Genomic DNA, 17,903 nt, shown 5'->3' with positions numbered 1-17,903 from the left:
GCTTTAACTTGATTACACTGGCCGGAAGGGGTCACTCTCTCACCTGGAGCTCCACGTGCTGCTCATTCCTCCGCTGAGAGCGCGCGCGGCCAGGTGAGAGCGTTCACGTGGGACAGCAGGTGCTCACCAAGCACGAGCACTGGCCGCCGCAGGGGGCGCTCTCACCAATGGCCCTGGGAACAGGGGGGGCATTCTCTCACCTACAGGCAAAGTCAGCAGAGGGTCTCGCCGTCAAGGCGCTGGCAGGGGTGGCGCATTCACCTGGAGCCGCGACAGCAAGGCGCTATCTGACCTTGAGAGAGAGTCTGCAGGGGGCGCCTCCGACCGACCAGTTACAAAACAATCATAGGAAATGCAACATGTTTAAAAAAGCTTTAATATATTTTGTTCTCAAAAAAGACATATTCGGGGGACATTCAAAGCTTGAATAAGGCTGCCCCCATAAGCCTCTAACAGAACGAGATGTGCTACCCCAAAAATACACTTCACCCTCAAAAAAACCGTTGTGCCTACTAGTCCACCCCAGAGAAGGCCAGGTAAAACACCTGCCCCAGGTCCTTCTGCTAGGGGGGGCCTATTGAGAGTTAGCCATCTCTTGTACCAGGGATAAGGGGTTTACCGGGAGAAGACAGGGCAAGTGGTGAGAGTGCTGGCCTGGTGGGGAGGGGTAGCTCACTTCCAGGGGTAGCTTGCGAGGGAGTGTTGGGGTGGAAATTAATGCTCATTGCAGGAGGAATGAAAGCTGGCAAGAGTTAGGGAGCTGGAAGATCTACCCTGCAGGAGCTAGGGTAGCTGGCGAGGGTGCAGGGCCTGGCATTATGCCCCAGCAGGAACCCGGGCAGCAACTGAAGGTGTTGGGGCAGGCAGGGTGAACCGTGCAGGTACCAGATCAACTGGTAACCGGACCGGATTAGCAGAGTTCCTTGCTGGAGTCAGGGCACCTGATAAGAATGCAGAGGCTTGCTAGGGGATGTACCCGACAGTACCCATGGCAGAATGTGAGACAGCTTGGGCTGGCAGGGGTTCAACCCAGCAGGAGCCAGGCAGCCTAAGAGGGTACCAGGGCTGGCAGGTGTAATCTTAGCAAGAGCTGGGTCTGCAGGTGAGGGTGCTTACTGTGTGTGCCAGAGTGGCGCAGCCAGCAACCGGAGGCTGGCAGGGGTGCTCACTGTGGTGAGGGTGCCGGGATCTGTTGCTCATCGAATGAGCCAGGAGGGCAGCAGTTGTATGATGATCATCTGGTGAGATTGCATGGGCCTGCAGCGAGCACTCTTTGTGGGAGCTGGGCAGCTGGTGCTACCACGCTGTGCTTCCTACAGAAGGTGGTAACCTTGGTGATGGAGGTACCAGGAATAGAGAAGATGGAGGGGATTCTTTGGTTGGCACGGGGGATTCTTGGAGGAGCTAAGCAGTTGATACATGTCCTGGTACGGGAAGAACACCTCTGGAGCTGGGCAGATGGGTGTGACACTAGAACTGGCAGGGGTGATTCTTGTAGTAGCTGAGCGTTTGATTATGATACTTGGGCTGGAATTGGATTCTGCTGGCTGACAGTTGTGCGGGTGATGGCTGAAAGGTGAAAGAACCTGCATGTGATGGGCAGCTGGTAAGAATGCTGGCCTAGGACGCTCCTTGTTAATGCCGGTCAGCTGTCGAAGATGCTGAGGCAGGCATGGGGTTCTCTGCTGGGCAGATAGTGAGGCTTGCTGGTTATGGCAGTGCGTAGGCTCTCTATATGTTCGCCAACTGGTGTCGGGTCTTGGACTGGCAAGGTTGCTCCCTGAAGGAGCTGGGCTACTGCAGAGGGTGCCGTGCAGCAGGTACTACCTGTTGAGGATGCTGCGGGGTCCTGTTGAAGAAGGTGGGAGTGTCTGTTTTGCATGCAATGAAATTGGGGGGCAATCAGAGGTTGCTCCTTGTAGAAGTTGAAAAGCAACAAGGTGATGGAGCGAATGCTTACATTAGTCCCAGCCACTGGCAATCGCTCGGACTGCATACCAGCCCACCGTTTTTCGCCCACCAAGCCAGCTCAGTTTGGACCCAGCCATATGCAAATCAGTCTTGATCCTGCTCCAATGGGAACAGTCCAGCCCGAAGTGCCAGGCCCGGTACTCCCTGAACACAGAAAAACGAGGACTGGTTTCGCCCTGATAAGTGCTCCTCTGCTGAGGTTAGATTGGTTCCAGTGGCACAGTAAGCGCAGGACCCACGTCTGGGCATACCTGCACCACTTAGGAAGTCCACTGCACCAACAAGAAGATGATGGAAGGAATGCTTGAATTAGTCTCTAGCATTCGCTGGGCTGCATTCCATTCAATCGTTTTTCGCCCACAATACCACCTCCGTTTGGACCCAGTCATAAGTTGGCCAATTCACGAGGGTGCTGGGTAGTGAGGGCTCCCACTGGGCAGTTGAGGAAGGCGTTAGCAGGGGTGCTGCCTCCTGGGCAACTGGTGAGGGTATTGTGGTGTGAGGGCAGCTATTTAGATTGATGGGGCTGGTGTATGGTGCTCCCTGTAGAAGTTTCCCCGCAGCTGCCGAGGGTAATTCCGGGGGCCCCTTTGCTGGGCACCGGTCTAGGGTGCTGCTGGGCAGGGTGGGAAGCACGAAATGAGACTGCGGTGGCAGGCAACAGCTTCGCTCAACTGGCACTAGCACGGACAGATGATTGCTCCCAGATGGTAAGGAGTCGAAGAAGCCCCTTTTCAGGCCCCAGCACCCTCACCAGCTGCGTGCCATTCGCACGGGTACCACGGCCTGCACAGCCTCAGACTCGAGGGTGAAGTGACATCTGGGCGAGAAAGTGCACAGCCGCCACCCTTGTCCCTGGCACACTGCCTGGCATTGTCCTGCCAGGGAAGGCGGGTGACCTCACTGCCCTGGCATCTCCCTGTCACTGAGGCTTTCTGTGGGCAGGGAGACCGTCCCGGATCCTGGGCAGGAGGGGAGGATGTAGGGAGGGAGGCCCGGCGCGAGTGGTAGAAGGGAGGCTGAAGATTCAAGGAGTGAAAGGAAACTGTGAGGAGAGGGAATGCCATGGACGTGAGGACATACAGAAAGAGGGTTACATCAGAGGAGGGAAGCGCCATTGGGTCAGAGGGAGCTACTAGCAGAGGGGTACTGAGGGCTGGCCTCCAGGTCACCTAGGGTAGGGGCTCCCACGAAGCACAGGGAAGGGGCAGCTGGAAACAATTTAGGGAGAGAGAGAGGACGCCTAGGGGAGGGGTCTCCAGGGAAGATAGGGCAGGGACCCACAAGGAGTATAGGCAGGGCCACATGAATTATATGATTTTGTGTCTGCATCATTTTGCACATAATTTGGCACATAATACATAATCTGATGCATAATCTGTAGATTTTAGCAGAAAAAATAGCTTAAACGAATCAAAAGTTACTAAACACGCAGCAACATGTATTGCTGCGCAGTGTAAGACCTTTTTGCAAAAGTTGACTGGCCCCTTTTATGTTGCTTATTATGTATTTGGGTGTTAAAATAGTAGCAATGAGGTGAAACCTTTGCCCAGACAGTGTTGTCTTGTGTAAATATAACAAAATAAGGAAGTAATACTATCACAAAATATACAGCATTATGCTGCATAATTTGGCTTTTCTTGCCACAAAATTTAGTCAACCCTACTGCGTAATCTAGTCTGCCCCTGCTGTATAATTCCAGTGGCCCTGAGTAGAGGGGAAGAGCCCCCAGAAACTTAGGAGAGGGACAGTGAGGGGGCAATTGAAAGGTTCTAAGGAGGGCCTAGAAGGGAAGAGCAGAAGCTGCTACCCCAGCACATCTCACCCTTGTAGTGCAGCTGGGCTCTCTCTTAGGCTACCTCCACGGTTGTCTCTTTGCTCTGCTGGGGTCTACTATGGACAGAAAGCTCTCTCTCTCTATCTCTGGTATGCATCAATCCCCAGGGCACTCTTAATTTCGCAACTGTTTCTTTGGTGACAGTATCTTTGAGGTGTCTCTTTACTATGTGCTAGCTGCCTCCTGGGATGGCTGCATGTCTCTTTGGACAATCTAGTGCACTCTCATTGGTATCCTATGTTTGTGTGAGGCCTGCCTCGAGGATGTCCGTCTCTGCACCACAATGTGGCTGTCGCTTTGGTGCTCTTGACTGCTGCTTAAATAACGTAAGCTGTCTCCTTGGGGTTATGTGAGACGTGTCTTTGGAGGGGTGCACTATCTCTTAGGGATAGTTGACCCTGTCTTTGGTGTGATCTCTTTGGGGTACATTTACTGTCCTATATGACACCTCGATATCACTTTGTAGAGGGCATACAGGTTCCTTTGCTGGTCTGGTGATTGTCTCTTTATAGAATGCATGCTGTTTATTTAAAGTTATCTCTGTGGAGGGGTCTCTGTTTATACTCTGATTGTCTCTGCGGTGTGCGTGACAGCCTCTCCTGTCTGTGCGGGCATCTTGCTCACTCTTTAAGACGCAGTGAACGCTCTTCCTCCTCCTTTCCTACACTACGCCATCTCCCTTCCTCTCCAAATTCTCTCCCCACTCACTCAATCTCCCCCTCTCATTGCTTCCACTACCTTATCCCACTCCACTCACGCAGCCTGTCTTGTTCTCCCTTTCTTCTCGAACACAGTCTATTTTCTTGCACTCACTCTTTCCTCGTCCCCCACCCTCCAACCCCTTCTAGATCACTCCTTCTCATTCTGCCAGGCTCTCTTTTGCTCCACCTTCCTCTCATCCTTACACCCCTCTTTTGCTGTATCTCTCTACCCCTAAAATACCCTCTCAACTGGTCATTCACCCCCTGCTACATTCAATATCTAGCTCTCTATTTATCTTCTTGACACCTCCATTCTCTATCTTCTGTCTCACTCCTTATCTACCATTCCATTCTTCCCTATCCTTGTATTTTGTCCTCACCCTTTATCATCTTTACCCTCCTCTCAAATTCTCTCCTTTCCGCTGCCTTTTCCACACTATCTCGCCCCTCTGTCTCTTCGTCTGCCACTCTTTTAATCACTCTCTCTCGAGTCTCTCTGGCACCGCTCTCTCTCTCATCAGGCGACTACTTCATGCCTGTGTCTGTGGTCCCCTCTCGTGTCCTTTTTTGTGACATTCTCTTCACTTCTCAAACGCCATCATCCTTCCCCAGGCACTGTTCCTCTCAGCCCCCATGCCCTTCTCTCACTCTGAAAGTCTCTGTAATTCCTCACCATTCTCAGTTCTCCCTTTTCTACTGACACTCTTTCCATGTATCTTTCCCACTGACTTTCTGTCCTGTTTTATACCTTTACCGTGCCTCTCCCACATCCCTCCCTTCTCTCTTTGCCTTTCTCTCCCCGCCCCCTCTCTCCTCAGAAGCCGTTGTTAGCGTTTCCTATTAACGTACAGAAAGCCAGAGCCCGCCCTTGGTCACGTGCTGCGCTGCAAAGTTCCATGAAAGTCCCAGGCCCTCTTTTTGTCCCGCGCGGGGGTCGAGGTCACAGTTTCACCTCGTCATCGTCCTCTTCCTCCTCGGCATATGCGAAGGCCCCTCCCCGCAGGGCCAGGTAGACTCGGCTGGCTGCCTGTGGCGCCGGAGCCCTAGTGTCTGTCTCTTCCTCTTCCGGTGGTAACTGAACCACTTCCTCCTCGTGCTCCTCTTTGCAGGCTTCGCCAGGAGTCGCCCCGAATTGGTGATCCAAAACTCGGGCAACCCTGCTGATCTCGCCAGCCCTCAAACCCACCCTGGAAACTGGGGAAGGGCGGGCCTGCGGCGTGGCCTCTGCTTTGAAGTCCGGGTTAGCTGGTCCCAGGGGCTCTTGGTCCCTGGACAGGCCAGGCCGCTCGTTTTGCCACAAGCCACGCTGCCTGCGGGGGCTTGGTGTCGGCTTTGTGACTGAATCTGTGTCTCTTTTAAAACTGTCGTGATCTACTGTTAAGACTGCTTGAGGGGTCGCGTGGCTACCCAGGCCATTCAAGCGAATGCCCCCTGTGTCCTGCGTATGGGAAGTACGTTCCCATGGCGCCTGGTGGTTTGCGACACGCTCTGCATGTCGCTCTGTATGCGCATCCTGGGGTTGTTGTGCAAAATGGCCGTTTGTCATCGCGCCACAGGGGTTCCCATTGGGCGAGTAACCCCAACCATTCTCCTCTTCTTCTTCCTCCTCTTCAGCGATGGTGGCTGGAAATCCAATGCCCCCCAAGACCTCACTCATCAACGAAGGTCCAAAGTCCAGGTGGAAGGACTGCAGGGAGTCGCATCCCTCAGTGTCTGGCTCTGAGTCTTCTTCTGACTCGGCCTCCTCAGGATCCTCTGGGTCCTCCAACTCGTAAGAAGGTTCTGGGGTCCTCTCTTGACGGGAAAGCCGGGGGATGGTGCAGAATCCAGACTCCAGCCCTGCAAGGGAAAAGAAAAAGAGCTTCAATGTATGAACTATTTAACATTTGAACAGCAATAAAGAGATGGATGAAATGCTTAAATTAATCCGAACCACTCGTAATTACTTTAAGTGCAATCTATGACATCATTTTTTAGGTTGTCAGTGCTACAAAGAAAGCCTAACTATATGCACATCTGACTTGATGTTTACACAAAAGGGACAGATGAGACCGAACTGTCAGACCACTGCCACAGGGGAACAGCAAGACAGCAACCCAAACTGGTTTCGGCCTTGTTGTGCCCAATCAGTATGGTTAATTTTTTGAATGAACGAAATGATGTGTTGCACAAGTTAGATAAATTACAATGCTCCAAGCTTTAGCAAATGCTTCCTTGATCAAAACCCCCATCTCTATGAAAAGGTGCCCACCTTGGACAGCTGGGTGACATTTCAAGACTGTTTTCTTTATGATTTTACTGTGCACTGTGTTTGTTGCCTTTAGTTGGGTTCAGTGCTTAATTTGTTTGAAAAAAAAGTGCCAGGCTGTGAGAAGTTGGCCTGATGTGCAGTGCTCACTATTCTAGTGATCACTATATATCAGTCCAAACAACCCTTATTGATGATTGGTTGTAAGTCAACCTTATAGACCAGCTATCCTAGTAGCATGGATACGAGCAGTCTAAGGCTAAGACTCTAGAGGGCGTGTTAAGCCAGCTGTTTTACCATCACATTACCCCTTGAACACCCAGTGAAAGGACACCACACAAGTGTTATGAAAATAAACAGTGTATTTATTAGAATCACAACAACCCTGTACTCTTTATGAGGACCGGGTGCTAGGCACACAACAAAACTCTTACGAAAATACTTAAGTTAGCACGTTATACACAAATGCCCGAGGGGCACGAAAAACCATATACTTTAAAAGTGGAATGCGAATTACTAGCAGGTAAGTAACAGTTCTAATAGGCTTTGGAATCGCTAGGACTGGACTAGGGAATCGTTAGATTACTTCTAGGAGACCTAGGGGACTCGGGTGCAGAGTGTGCACTCTCACGCGGGATGCGGGACAAAGTCTATGGAAGCTAGTAAAGGCAAAGTTAGTGTTCACGGGCGAACCCGACCTGGTAGGAAGAAAACGACAGTGGATCCTGACCCTAGGATAGTGAGGCTATGCTGGGACACCGAAGTGCCGAAGTTACCTAGCCCAGGGGCTGCAGCTGCATAGGTCTGAAAAGACGTCGGGGATCTCGTTGCCGGACCAGGAGCCTGGAAGAAGGAAGTTGCTGGCAGGCGACCAGTGAAGGAAAGTTCGATGGATCCAAGCCTGGATCAAGGAAGAAGAAAACCTGAAAGCAGAGGGGACCAAGTTCTTGAATCACTAGCCAGTGATTAAGTGGGCACCAGGATGGCACCGGGCGAAGTCACCGCAGTCAGGTGAGTGGGCGCTGCTGGGCTCTGCAGTCTCTCGGACCAGGAGGCGTTGTCGGCGACCAGGATGGAGGTGCGAGCTGTCCCACGAAGGTTCTTGCTGTCGACGTCGCTGGACCCAGGATTGGGCAACAAGTCTTGGCAAATGCAAGGCCCACGCGGTGGACCTAAAATGGCGTCTTGGGTGGACCAGGAGGGTCCAGGGTACTTCTCCGATGGAGGGAAGCAAGGGCCAGTCTGGAGCAACCAGACCAGCAGCAGAAATGTCGTCGGGCGTCGTCAGGAAGGCCACAAGCCAGCGGGCTAGTAGCCAAACAACGCGGTGAGCAGCAAAAAGCAGAAGGGTCCCACGCAGATCGTGGAGATGCTGGGGGGCTGCTCTTCGGTGCTGGAGCTGCTCAGGGTGGGGGCTTCTCGGACCCCAAAGCACTCACCAGGAATTCACTCGGCGGGCTTGCTGGAAAGAAGTCGTGCAGTCTTGCAGATGGCCGGTCCCTTGAGGTCTCGTCGCACCCACGGTTCTCAGCTGGGCTGTAGAGGTGGGTAGAGGTCAGAGGTGCCAGGGAAGCCGGTTCTCGTCGAGCTGGGCAGTCGGATTCCGGAGGAAGGACTTGCAGCAGACCGCAGTGTTCTTAGATGGTGCCTGCGGATGCAGGGTGACTACTCCTTAGTCACAAGGGAGAAATCTTAGGAAGAAGTCTTGAGTTCCTTTCGCAGAAAGTAGTTTCAGGATTCAAAGATGATCTGATTTGGAAGGGGGCCAGTCTCTACCTTTATCCTGTAAAAAGGGGCTGGCACGCGACTAAGTCCTGCCCTATGGGTGGGACTAGGAGGGGGGTGGTTACACCCCTCTCCTTTGGCGGGCTTTCCCCAGGCCAGGGGCTGGAGTGCCCCTGGAACTGGTTCCAGCCAGCCTATGCACAGTGAGCACCGGGGTGCCACGTGCAGTCACCTTCCTCTAAAGCCCTGCCTACCTACAATACACAAAACCCTGTCTGGGACGGTGCTGGCACCGCCCCTGGCAGGAAACCCTTTGTCCTTATCTCCTGCTCTGGGAGGACTCCCAGCAGCAGGAGGGCAGACTTGTGTCTCGGTGGCAGCATCCATTTTGTGGATGCTAAGGCTCTGTCTGACTTTTAACCGGGTTATAGGTTACATGCATGTCGTGTCCCTCTAGAAGGGTGGAATGCTAACCCCGTCGCCAGAATTGGCGAGGGGTTAGTATTCCAATTCGTATGACACCTTACTCGACATGTTTTGATAAAGCGATACCAGAGTTGGCATTTAACCGCGAGGATTATAATGCACTTAAGAGTATATGGTATGCGATATCATGGAAACGGCTAAGGGATGGATCCCGAAAGCCGCAGACAGGCTCAGCTCATGCCAGAGCACCATCTCACACGATTCCAAGCACTCTGCCTTCAGGATTGTTAAGGCCTGCCATAGGAGTGACTGATAGGAGATCTGTGTGTCCATTTTAGGGTTAGATATAGGTATACTATATCTAAAGCAAAGGGTGATTACACCACCTTGCCCCAGCTGTCAAGCAGCCAGTTGTGTCAGATTTGGATGGCCAGCCAGGGGTGGCATAATACATGCTGCAGCCCCTGGTAGGCCCTGGGTACACCTATGCCCTGGGTACCTAAGGTACACTGTACAGGGACTGATAAGGTGACTCAGTATCCAATTTAGATATGTACCTAAGGTACATGGAATCCATTTTACAGAGAGAGCAGTAGGCCTGGGGTCCTGAATAGCAGGGCCCCAGGTCAACTAAGTCAGAAAACCAGCAAAACACCAGGCAAAAAGTTGGGGGCAACCATAGTCAGGGATCTACCTTCCTACATAACCCCCCCCCAAACGAAAGGAGATAAGGCTAGCCTTGCCAGGTAAGCCTATATTGCCTGAGTGGCCATATAAGGAAGTACCAGCACTGGCATGGTTACCCCCTATCTCATGGTCCACTAAGCAATCCCTCACCCTAAGGGTGTCTGAGGGTCTCCACCATAGGGAATCTCTACCTGTGGTGTGTTTTGGCAAAGTAAAAGGCTGGTGCTGAAATGGAGTACTGAAGTGAGGCTCCACTAATTTTGGGCTCAGCTTCCTCCAATCATTTTCCACCATAGAGGCCTTTCTTTCCAAGACTGAGTTGTTTTGGGCTCTCAGGGTCAACCTCTGGCTACCTACAGCTGGAGGTTGGGTCCCTCTGTTTGGCTTACTGGAGGGACAGGTCAGGTCTGGGGCCCTCAGGTCCCAAGTTTGGCTGTGCCCAACAGTGTCCATCTGTGGGAGGTCCCTAACTAATTTTAAGGGGGATCCCTCAGGAGTGTGTCTTATTTTCACTTGGCTAGGTCTACTAGCTTCAGTGCCCTTAATCTGCTGATTGGGGAATTCTTTTGGACAGGGGGCCCTTTGGGGTCCAACACTGGCCTCCCTGACCTCTACAGCCCTGGGCTGACTGAGGCAGGGTAGAGAGGGGCAGGTTACCTGCTCCAGACTGGGTCCCACCTTGGAAGGGTCCACTGACATCAGGGCATTGGCATGTGGCAGTTTCTTCACAAGGGGTCAGATCAGTTCCCTGAGGAGGCTGATCCTTTCCTAAAGTCTGGTGGGAGGGAGATTTCTCTTCCTCCTCAATACTCTCTGTCTGAGTGGAGTGATCCATAGTTTCAGGCTTCACAACACTGTCATCTGTCTGAGTTTGAGCTGTGGCCATCACAACTCTCCCAACCTTTTCAGGAGGGGGCTCAGTTTGGGTGTGGGCTGTTACCATTACAGCCTTGACAACCTGTTCTGGGAAGGAAGTTGTCTGAGATTGGGTTGTGACTGGCACAACCCTCCTGACCTGTTCAGGGAGGATATCTTGGACTGGGGCTGTGGCTACCACTGCCCCACTAACCTTACCATGGATGTTTACCATTCTAGAATGGGTTTCTTGCTCTACTTCAGCCCAGGCTGAGAGCTCTAAATCATTCCCCAGTAGGCAATCTACAGGCAAGTTTGGTGACACTGCCACTCTCTTGTGGCCAGTGACACCTCCCCAGCTGAGATTGACCACTGCCATGGGATGATCTCTCTGTACTCCATCAATATTGGTCACCTGGTATGTGGCACCAGGTAAAAGTTGCCTTGAGGGGACTAGACTCTCAGTCACCATAGTGATGCTAGCCCCTGTATCTCTATAGGCCTCAACTTTTATACCATTGATGAGGGGCTCCTGTCTGTACTTGCCCAAAGTGTTGGGACAAGTTGTGAAGTTGGCAAACCCCATGCCAGTCTCACAGACAAGAGTATCTAAGTTTGGGGATCTGGTTAGGCCAGAGTCCCCAGGAACTCCCAAAGTAAATGCACCCAAATTCTTGGGGGCACTCCCACCACCTGGGGGATTACTACTAGTAGTAACAGGAGGTTTGGGAATGTTACTTGGGGGTATGTTTTCCTTATTGTTATTCTTTGGGCAACTGCTGTCAGTTTTTAAATGACCCACCTGTTTACAGGGATAACAATAAGGTTTCTTCTGGTTGTTGGAAGGATTCTGTGACCCACCCCCCTCAGAGGATTTTTGGGGCCCTGATGTGGTTTGATCTGTAGATTTATTCCCACCCTTCTCTTGAGGCTTGGTTGATTCCTTTTTCTGGTCACCACCTTGGTTCTTGGGCCTAATCCTGGTTCTGACCCATTTGTCTGCCCTCTTACCCAATTCTTGTGGAGAGGTCAGATCAGAGTCTACCAGGTGCTGGTGTAATAACTGGTTCTGACAATTATTTAAGACTTGCTCTCTCATAATTAGATTATACAATCCCTTGAAATCAGTAACCTTACTACCCAGTAGCCAGCCTTCCAAAGCCTTAGTGGCACAATCAACAAAGTCTGACCAGTCCTGAGACTGAGTTTTCTGGGTGTCTCTGAACAGCAACCTGTACTGCTCAGTGGTTAAACCAAACCCATCAACCAGTGCATTTTTCAGGACCTGGTAATTGTTAGCATCCTCCACTCTTGTAGTGAGGAGCTTATCTCTACCTTTACCATCAAAGGAGAGCCACAGTATAGCTGCCCACTGACTCTGGGGAATGCCCTGCACAGTGCAGGCCCTCTCCAGAGCAGCCATCCATTTCTGGATGTCATCCCCTTGCTTAAAGGGGGGCACTATTTTAGTCAGGTGTTTAGTGTCTAAACCCTTCTCTCTATCTCTTGGGAGATTGCTGCCACCAGTGGGAGCTAGCCCACTCATCTGCTGCTCTCTAGCAAAGGCAAGCTTCTCTTTGGCCAGGGCAAGTTCTTCCCTTTCAATCCTCAGTTCAGCTTGTCTCATTCTAGCTTCATGCTCTTTTCTCTGAGGGGAAGTAAATCTCCTCTGTGGAGGATTCCTTCTCCCCTGAGAAGAGGCATTAGAGTGCAGAGATCTATTGGAGTCCCTAGAAAGAGATCTATCTCTCCTAACTCCAAGGTTAGGCCCACTTCGGGTTAGTACTGGGGGTCCCCCAGATCCTAGCCCAAGTAAGTCTAAGTTGGCCCTGGTTAGCCTTCTGACTACCTCAAGACCTTTGTCTACCTCATCCCCAGAGAGTTCCTCTTGATCCTCCTCCTCAACTGCAGTAGCAATGTTGGGGAGATCTGGATCCCCAGAGGTTCCCTCTAAGGCTGGCATGTTCTCATGTAACTGAGAAAGCTTTCTGGCATCATATGTCTCTAAGAGACCTATCAGAAAGGGAATGGTGGGGTTAGACCCCTGCTTCAGTTTTCTGGAGACACAGATCTGTCTCATCTCCTGGAAACTGAGAGCTGCATATCTTGAAGTGACCTGTGGAGGGTCAACACTGACCAGGGGAGTCTCAGTAGAATCTCCCTGGGTAGACATGCTTTTCTAGTGAGGTGTAAGTGGTGCACTTACCTACACTATATGTTTGCCTACTGATCCCTTGCTAGAGTTGTAGTTTAGGGTGTGCTAAGCCCTAGGAGCTACAACAGCTGGTTCAGTAGAACTCAGAGTATTCTAAGCTAAGTTATATGTACCTTTAGTACTTATGTGATCTTTCACAAGATATTCTTAGGATATGTGTGGTAAAACAACAGCAAGCTCAAATCCCACCGCTGCCACCAATGTGAGAAGTTGGCCTGATGTGCAGTGCTCACTATTCTAGTGATCACTATATATCAGTCCAAACAACCCTTATTGATGATTGGTTGTAAGTCAACCTTATAGACCAGCTATCCTAGTAGCATGGATACGAGCAGTCTAAGGCTAAGACTCTAGAGGGCGTGTTAAGCCAGCTGTTTTACCATCACATTACCCCTTGAACACCCAGTGAAAGGACACCACACAAGTGTTATGAAAATAAACAGTGTATTTATTAGAATCACAACAACCCTGTACTCTTTATGAGGACCGGGTGCTAGGCACACAACAAAACTCTTACGAAAATACTTAAGTTAGCACGTTATACACAAATGCCCGAGGGGCACGAAAAACCATATACTTTAAAAGTGGAATGCGAATTACTAGCAGGTAAGTAACAGTTCTAATAGGCTTTGGAATCGCTAGGACTGGACTAGGGAATCGTTAGATTACTTCTAGGAGACCTAGGGGACTCGGGTGCAGAGTGTGCACTCTCACGCGGGATGCGGGACAAAGTCTATGGAAGCTAGTAAAGGCAAAGTTAGTGTTCACGGGCGAACCCGACCTGGTAGGAAGAAAACGACAGTGGATCCTGACCCTAGGATAGTGAGGCTATGCTGGGACACCGAAGTGCCGAAGTTACCTAGCCCAGGGGCTGCAGCTGCATAGGTCTGAAAAGACGTCGGGGATCTCGTTGCCGGACCAGGAGCCTGGAAGAAGGAAGTTGCTGGCAGGCGACCAGTGAAGGAAAGTTCGATGGATCCAAGCCTGGATCAAGGAAGAAGAAAACCTGAAAGCAGAGGGGACCAAGTTCTTGAATCACTAGCCAGTGATTAAGTGGGCACCAGGATGGCACCGGGCGAAGTCACCGCAGTCAGGTGAGTGGGCGCTGCTGGGCTCTGCAGTCTCTCGGACCAGGAGGCGTTGTCGGCGACCAGGATGGAGGTGCGAGCTGTCCCACGAAGGTTCTTGCTGTCGACGTCGCTGGACCCAGGATTGGGCAACAAGTCTTGGCAAATGCAAGGCCCACGCGGTGGACCTAAAATGGCGTCTTGGGTGGACCAGGAGGGTCCAGGGTACTTCTCCGATGGAGGGAAGCAAGGGCCAGTCTGGAGCAACCAGACCAGCAGCAGAAATGTCGTCGGGCGTCGTCAGGAAGGCCACAAGCCAGCGGGCTAGTAGCCAAACAACGCGGTGAGCAGCAAAAAGCAGAAGGGTCCCACGCAGATCGTGGAGATGCTGGGGGGCTGCTCTTCGGTGCTGGAGCTGCTCAGGGTGGGGGCTTCTCGGACCCCAAAGCACTCACCAGGAATTCACTCGGCGGGCTTGCTGGAAAGAAGTCGTGCAGTCTTGCAGATGGCCGGTCCCTTGAGGTCTCGTCGCACCCACGGTTCTCAGCTGGGCTGTAGAGGTGGGTAGAGGTCAGAGGTGCCAGGGAAGCCGGTTCTCGTCGAGCTGGGCAGTCGGATTCCGGAGGAAGGACTTGCAGCAGACCGCAGTGTTCTTAGATGGTGCCTGCGGATGCAGGGTGACTACTCCTTAGTCACAAGGGAGAAATCTTAGGAAGAAGTCTTGAGTTCCTTTCGCAGAAAGTAGTTTCAGGATTCAAAGATGATCTGATTTGGAAGGGGGCCAGTCTCTACCTTTATCCTGTAAAAAGGGGCTGGCACGCGACTAAGTCCTGCCCTATGGGTGGGACTAGGAGGGGGGTGGTTACACCCCTCTCCTTTGGCGGGCTTTCCCCAGGCCAGGGGCTGGAGTGCCCCTGGAACTGGTTCCAGCCAGCCTATGCACAGTGAGCACCGGGGTGCCACGTGCAGTCACCTTCCTCTAAAGCCCTGCCTACCTACAATACACAAAACCCTGTCTGGGACGGTGCTGGCACCGCCCCTGGCAGGAAACCCTTTGTCCTTATCTCCTGCTCTGGGAGGACTCCCAGCAGCAGGAGGGCAGACTTGTGTCTCGGTGGCAGCATCCATTTTGTGGATGCTAAGGCTCTGTCTGACTTTTAACCGGGTTATAGGTTACATGCATGTCGTGTCCCTCTAGAAGGGTGGAATGCTAACCCCGTCGCCAGAATTGGCGAGGGGTTAGTATTCCAATTCGTATGACAACTTACTCGACATGTTTTGATAAAGCGATACCAGAGTTGGCATTTAACCGCGAGGATTATAATGCACTTAAGAGTATATGGTATGCGATATCATGGAAACGGCTAAGGGATGGATCCCGAAAGCCGCAGACAGGCTCAGCTCATGCCAGAGCACCATCTCACACGATTCCAAGCACTCTGCCTTCAGGATTGTTAAGGCCTGCCATAGGAGTGACTGATAGGAGATCTGTGTGTCCATTTTAGGGTTAGATATAGGTATACTATATCTAAAGCAAAGGGTGATTACACCACCTTGCCCCAGCTGTCAAGCAGCCAGTTGTGTCAGATTTGGATGGCCAGCCAGGGGTGGCATAATACATGCTGCAGCCCCTGGTAGGCCCTGGGTACACCTATGCCCTGGGTACCTAAGGTACACTGTACAGGGACTGATAAGGTGACTCAGTATCCAATTTAGATATGTACCTAAGGTACATGGAATCCATTTTACAGAGAGAGCAGTAGGCCTGGGGTCCTGAATAGCAGGGCCCCAGGTCAACTAAGTCAGAAAACCAGCAAAACACCAGGCAAAAAGTTGGGGGCAACCATAGTCAGGGATCTACCTTCCTACACAGGCCCCTAAATATTTCTCAGGCGGCAACTGCAGCTTGCACCAACACTGCCTCTGCCAGTGCTGACTAATGCCAGTAACAATGCTTTTTACCAACCATCACACTTCTGCAAACGAGACAGTTTTGATTATTCCGGCACCCAAAGCTGGCCTGGTTGCGATGGTGTTATTTATCGATTGTATAAAATTGTTAAGCATTCTGTTGATGTGCCCATTTAAAAAATAATCAGACTGCGACACCATATGGTGGACTATCAAAGTGCTGGTGTCAAGAAACAGGTGCCAGTTCCAAGCACCGGAAAACACTGGCACAAATTATGCACTGGTTGCACTCTAGGAAGCGGCAGTTGCTGGCATTGCACTGGATGGCAAATTTACTGCTCTAACTTTAGTCCTATTCTGCCAAACATTGTATTTGGGCTGTCAATATAAACACAGATCCTGCTTCCCAAGGGTTCCAACGAAGACACAAAACCAGGAATACCTTAATGCTTGTGTCCCCAATGTTTTTTTTCAAAGTTTATTTTCCCTTCAACAATTTTCTTTTCTGACCAACGAGGCATAGCAGAAGTCCTCCAAAGGGGTGCCTATTTTGTTGCAAAAGTCTCTGGGCAGGGCTGGTGAGGTCAGGCAGAAACTTTGAGGCGCCCCCTTATCATTGTGTCAAACTACAATAAAAATAGCATTATCTGTCAGGGCGCATATGTACCCAGTTTAATCAACATCCATTCTCAACCACTACCCTTCATCTCTCCTCCCCAACCTTCGCCTCTCTCCCGGAACCTGACCCACAGCACTGGGTAATGTACTTGCAGCACGCATTGGATAAACCAGGAATTGGGTTCCCGGGCAGACCTTTAGGTGGGCTGGTATTTCAGGCTCCTCTTACCAATGGCCACGTTTCTGCTGCTCAATTTTGATTAGATCTGAAAACCATGGTATGAAAACAAATCTAAACGCTATCTTTGTCACACATGACAAGCTTTGGCGCCAGCCCCTGTCAAAACATGTTGAATGACTGCCTGACAACATAAGATGTTCTTTGGTGCTCTAAACATCTACTTGTATCACTAAAACAATCACCAAGCCATAATTAAGAGGCTGTTCTGTCCACCAGCAGCTCTTTACTGCTGTTGCTCAGCAGAAATTTAGGGCCAGAAGTACTAAGCATTTTAGCAGTGGCAAACACTTCAATTCAGTGTTTGCTACTGTTAAAAGGCATTTTTAAATGTACTAATACCATTTTAGGGATCAGTGAACTTTTTTTGACTTCTCAAAAGTAATTGCAACCCTATACCGAATCGTTATTTGGAAGGGGCGTGTTGCAGGCATCCCCTCCAAATACCAATTTGGTGTGCAATTTATCAATATTTTCACAATGAAATCCGGTCACAAAACATTGAGAAGTTACCATTCCTGAGATGGAGTATTAACCCATTAAATGCAAAAGGGAAGGGATGCCTTTGGGACCTCTTCCACTTTCTCAATGTTAGAAAAAAGTATGTTGGAGAGAAGGAAGTGATCCAGGGGACAACTGTCAACTCTCAAGCAAACTTAAAAAAATAAGTTTCTTTTTTAACTATAGCTCCATTTCGTTTGAGGAAAAGAGGATGCATTAAAACATTACTTTATTGAAAAGCAAACACAGACATGATGGTCTGATGAAACTAGTAGGCCACCATCTCGTTGATGGCATCCAATTGCTTTTACATATTTACATTTTGGTTGGTAAAATTGTAGTAAAGTAGTGTGACACTTTGTGTCAATAATTCTCCCTTTTTTTAAACAGAAAAGGCTATTCACCATGACTCATTACTACCACAGCAATACTGGTATACATCTTATTAATCATTTTAAGATTATGTTACTTTTTGTAATGTTATGTTATATGCAGTTAATGTATATTTTGTTAAATTATGTACCTTTTTTTTTAGTTTGCAGTTTTAATCATTTTTCTTTTTTGTTTTAATGTATTTGTGCAGTGCTATTATACCATAGGTGATCTAATATGTTAAATTCAAATAACATCATACATTTATTCTTCAACTTTTGTACCACTTTTCTTCATTATTTGAGACATTTCATATTATTTTAAAATCCACCGTTAACGCACCGTATTATAGATATATAGGCAAATTGCTGAAAGGCTCATTCTACAAAATAGCTAATCCCTAGTGCAAGCCTATGGATTTTTTTCTGCTTTCAGACCATCAGTTTTTGTCTATTATGCTTGTTTGGAATGTCACCATAGATACTAGCAGCATTATGCATTTGTAAAATTTTTGTAAAATGCAATAATGCA

General features: G+C 50.1%; 1 protein-coding gene across 4 annotated transcripts in view; it reads right to left on the bottom strand.

Moving 5' to 3' along the window:
- Positions 1-357: 357 nt before the first annotated feature.
- The window catches only part of CDC42EP1 (CDC42 effector protein 1), a 74,587-nt gene continuing 57,041 nt past the window's right edge, over positions 358-17,903 (bottom strand). For all 4 annotated transcript variants that reach the window (XM_078684027.1, XM_078684015.1, XM_078684009.1 and 1 more), the window contains exon 3: positions 358-6,348. In XM_078684027.1, coding sequence (XP_078540153.1) covers positions 5,450-6,348 — 899 coding nt within the window. In that variant the 3' untranslated portion in view covers positions 358-5,449. The remainder of the gene's footprint in view (positions 6,349-17,903) is intronic.

The sequence above is a fragment of the Lissotriton helveticus genome, chromosome 1_1 (assembly GCF_964261635.1).
Source record: "Lissotriton helveticus chromosome 1_1, aLisHel1.1, whole genome shotgun sequence".
NCBI lineage: Eukaryota > Metazoa > Chordata > Amphibia > Caudata > Salamandridae > Lissotriton > Lissotriton helveticus.
The sequence above is the reverse complement of the archived record's forward strand: the minus strand, read 5'-3'. Positions and strand labels throughout refer to the sequence as shown.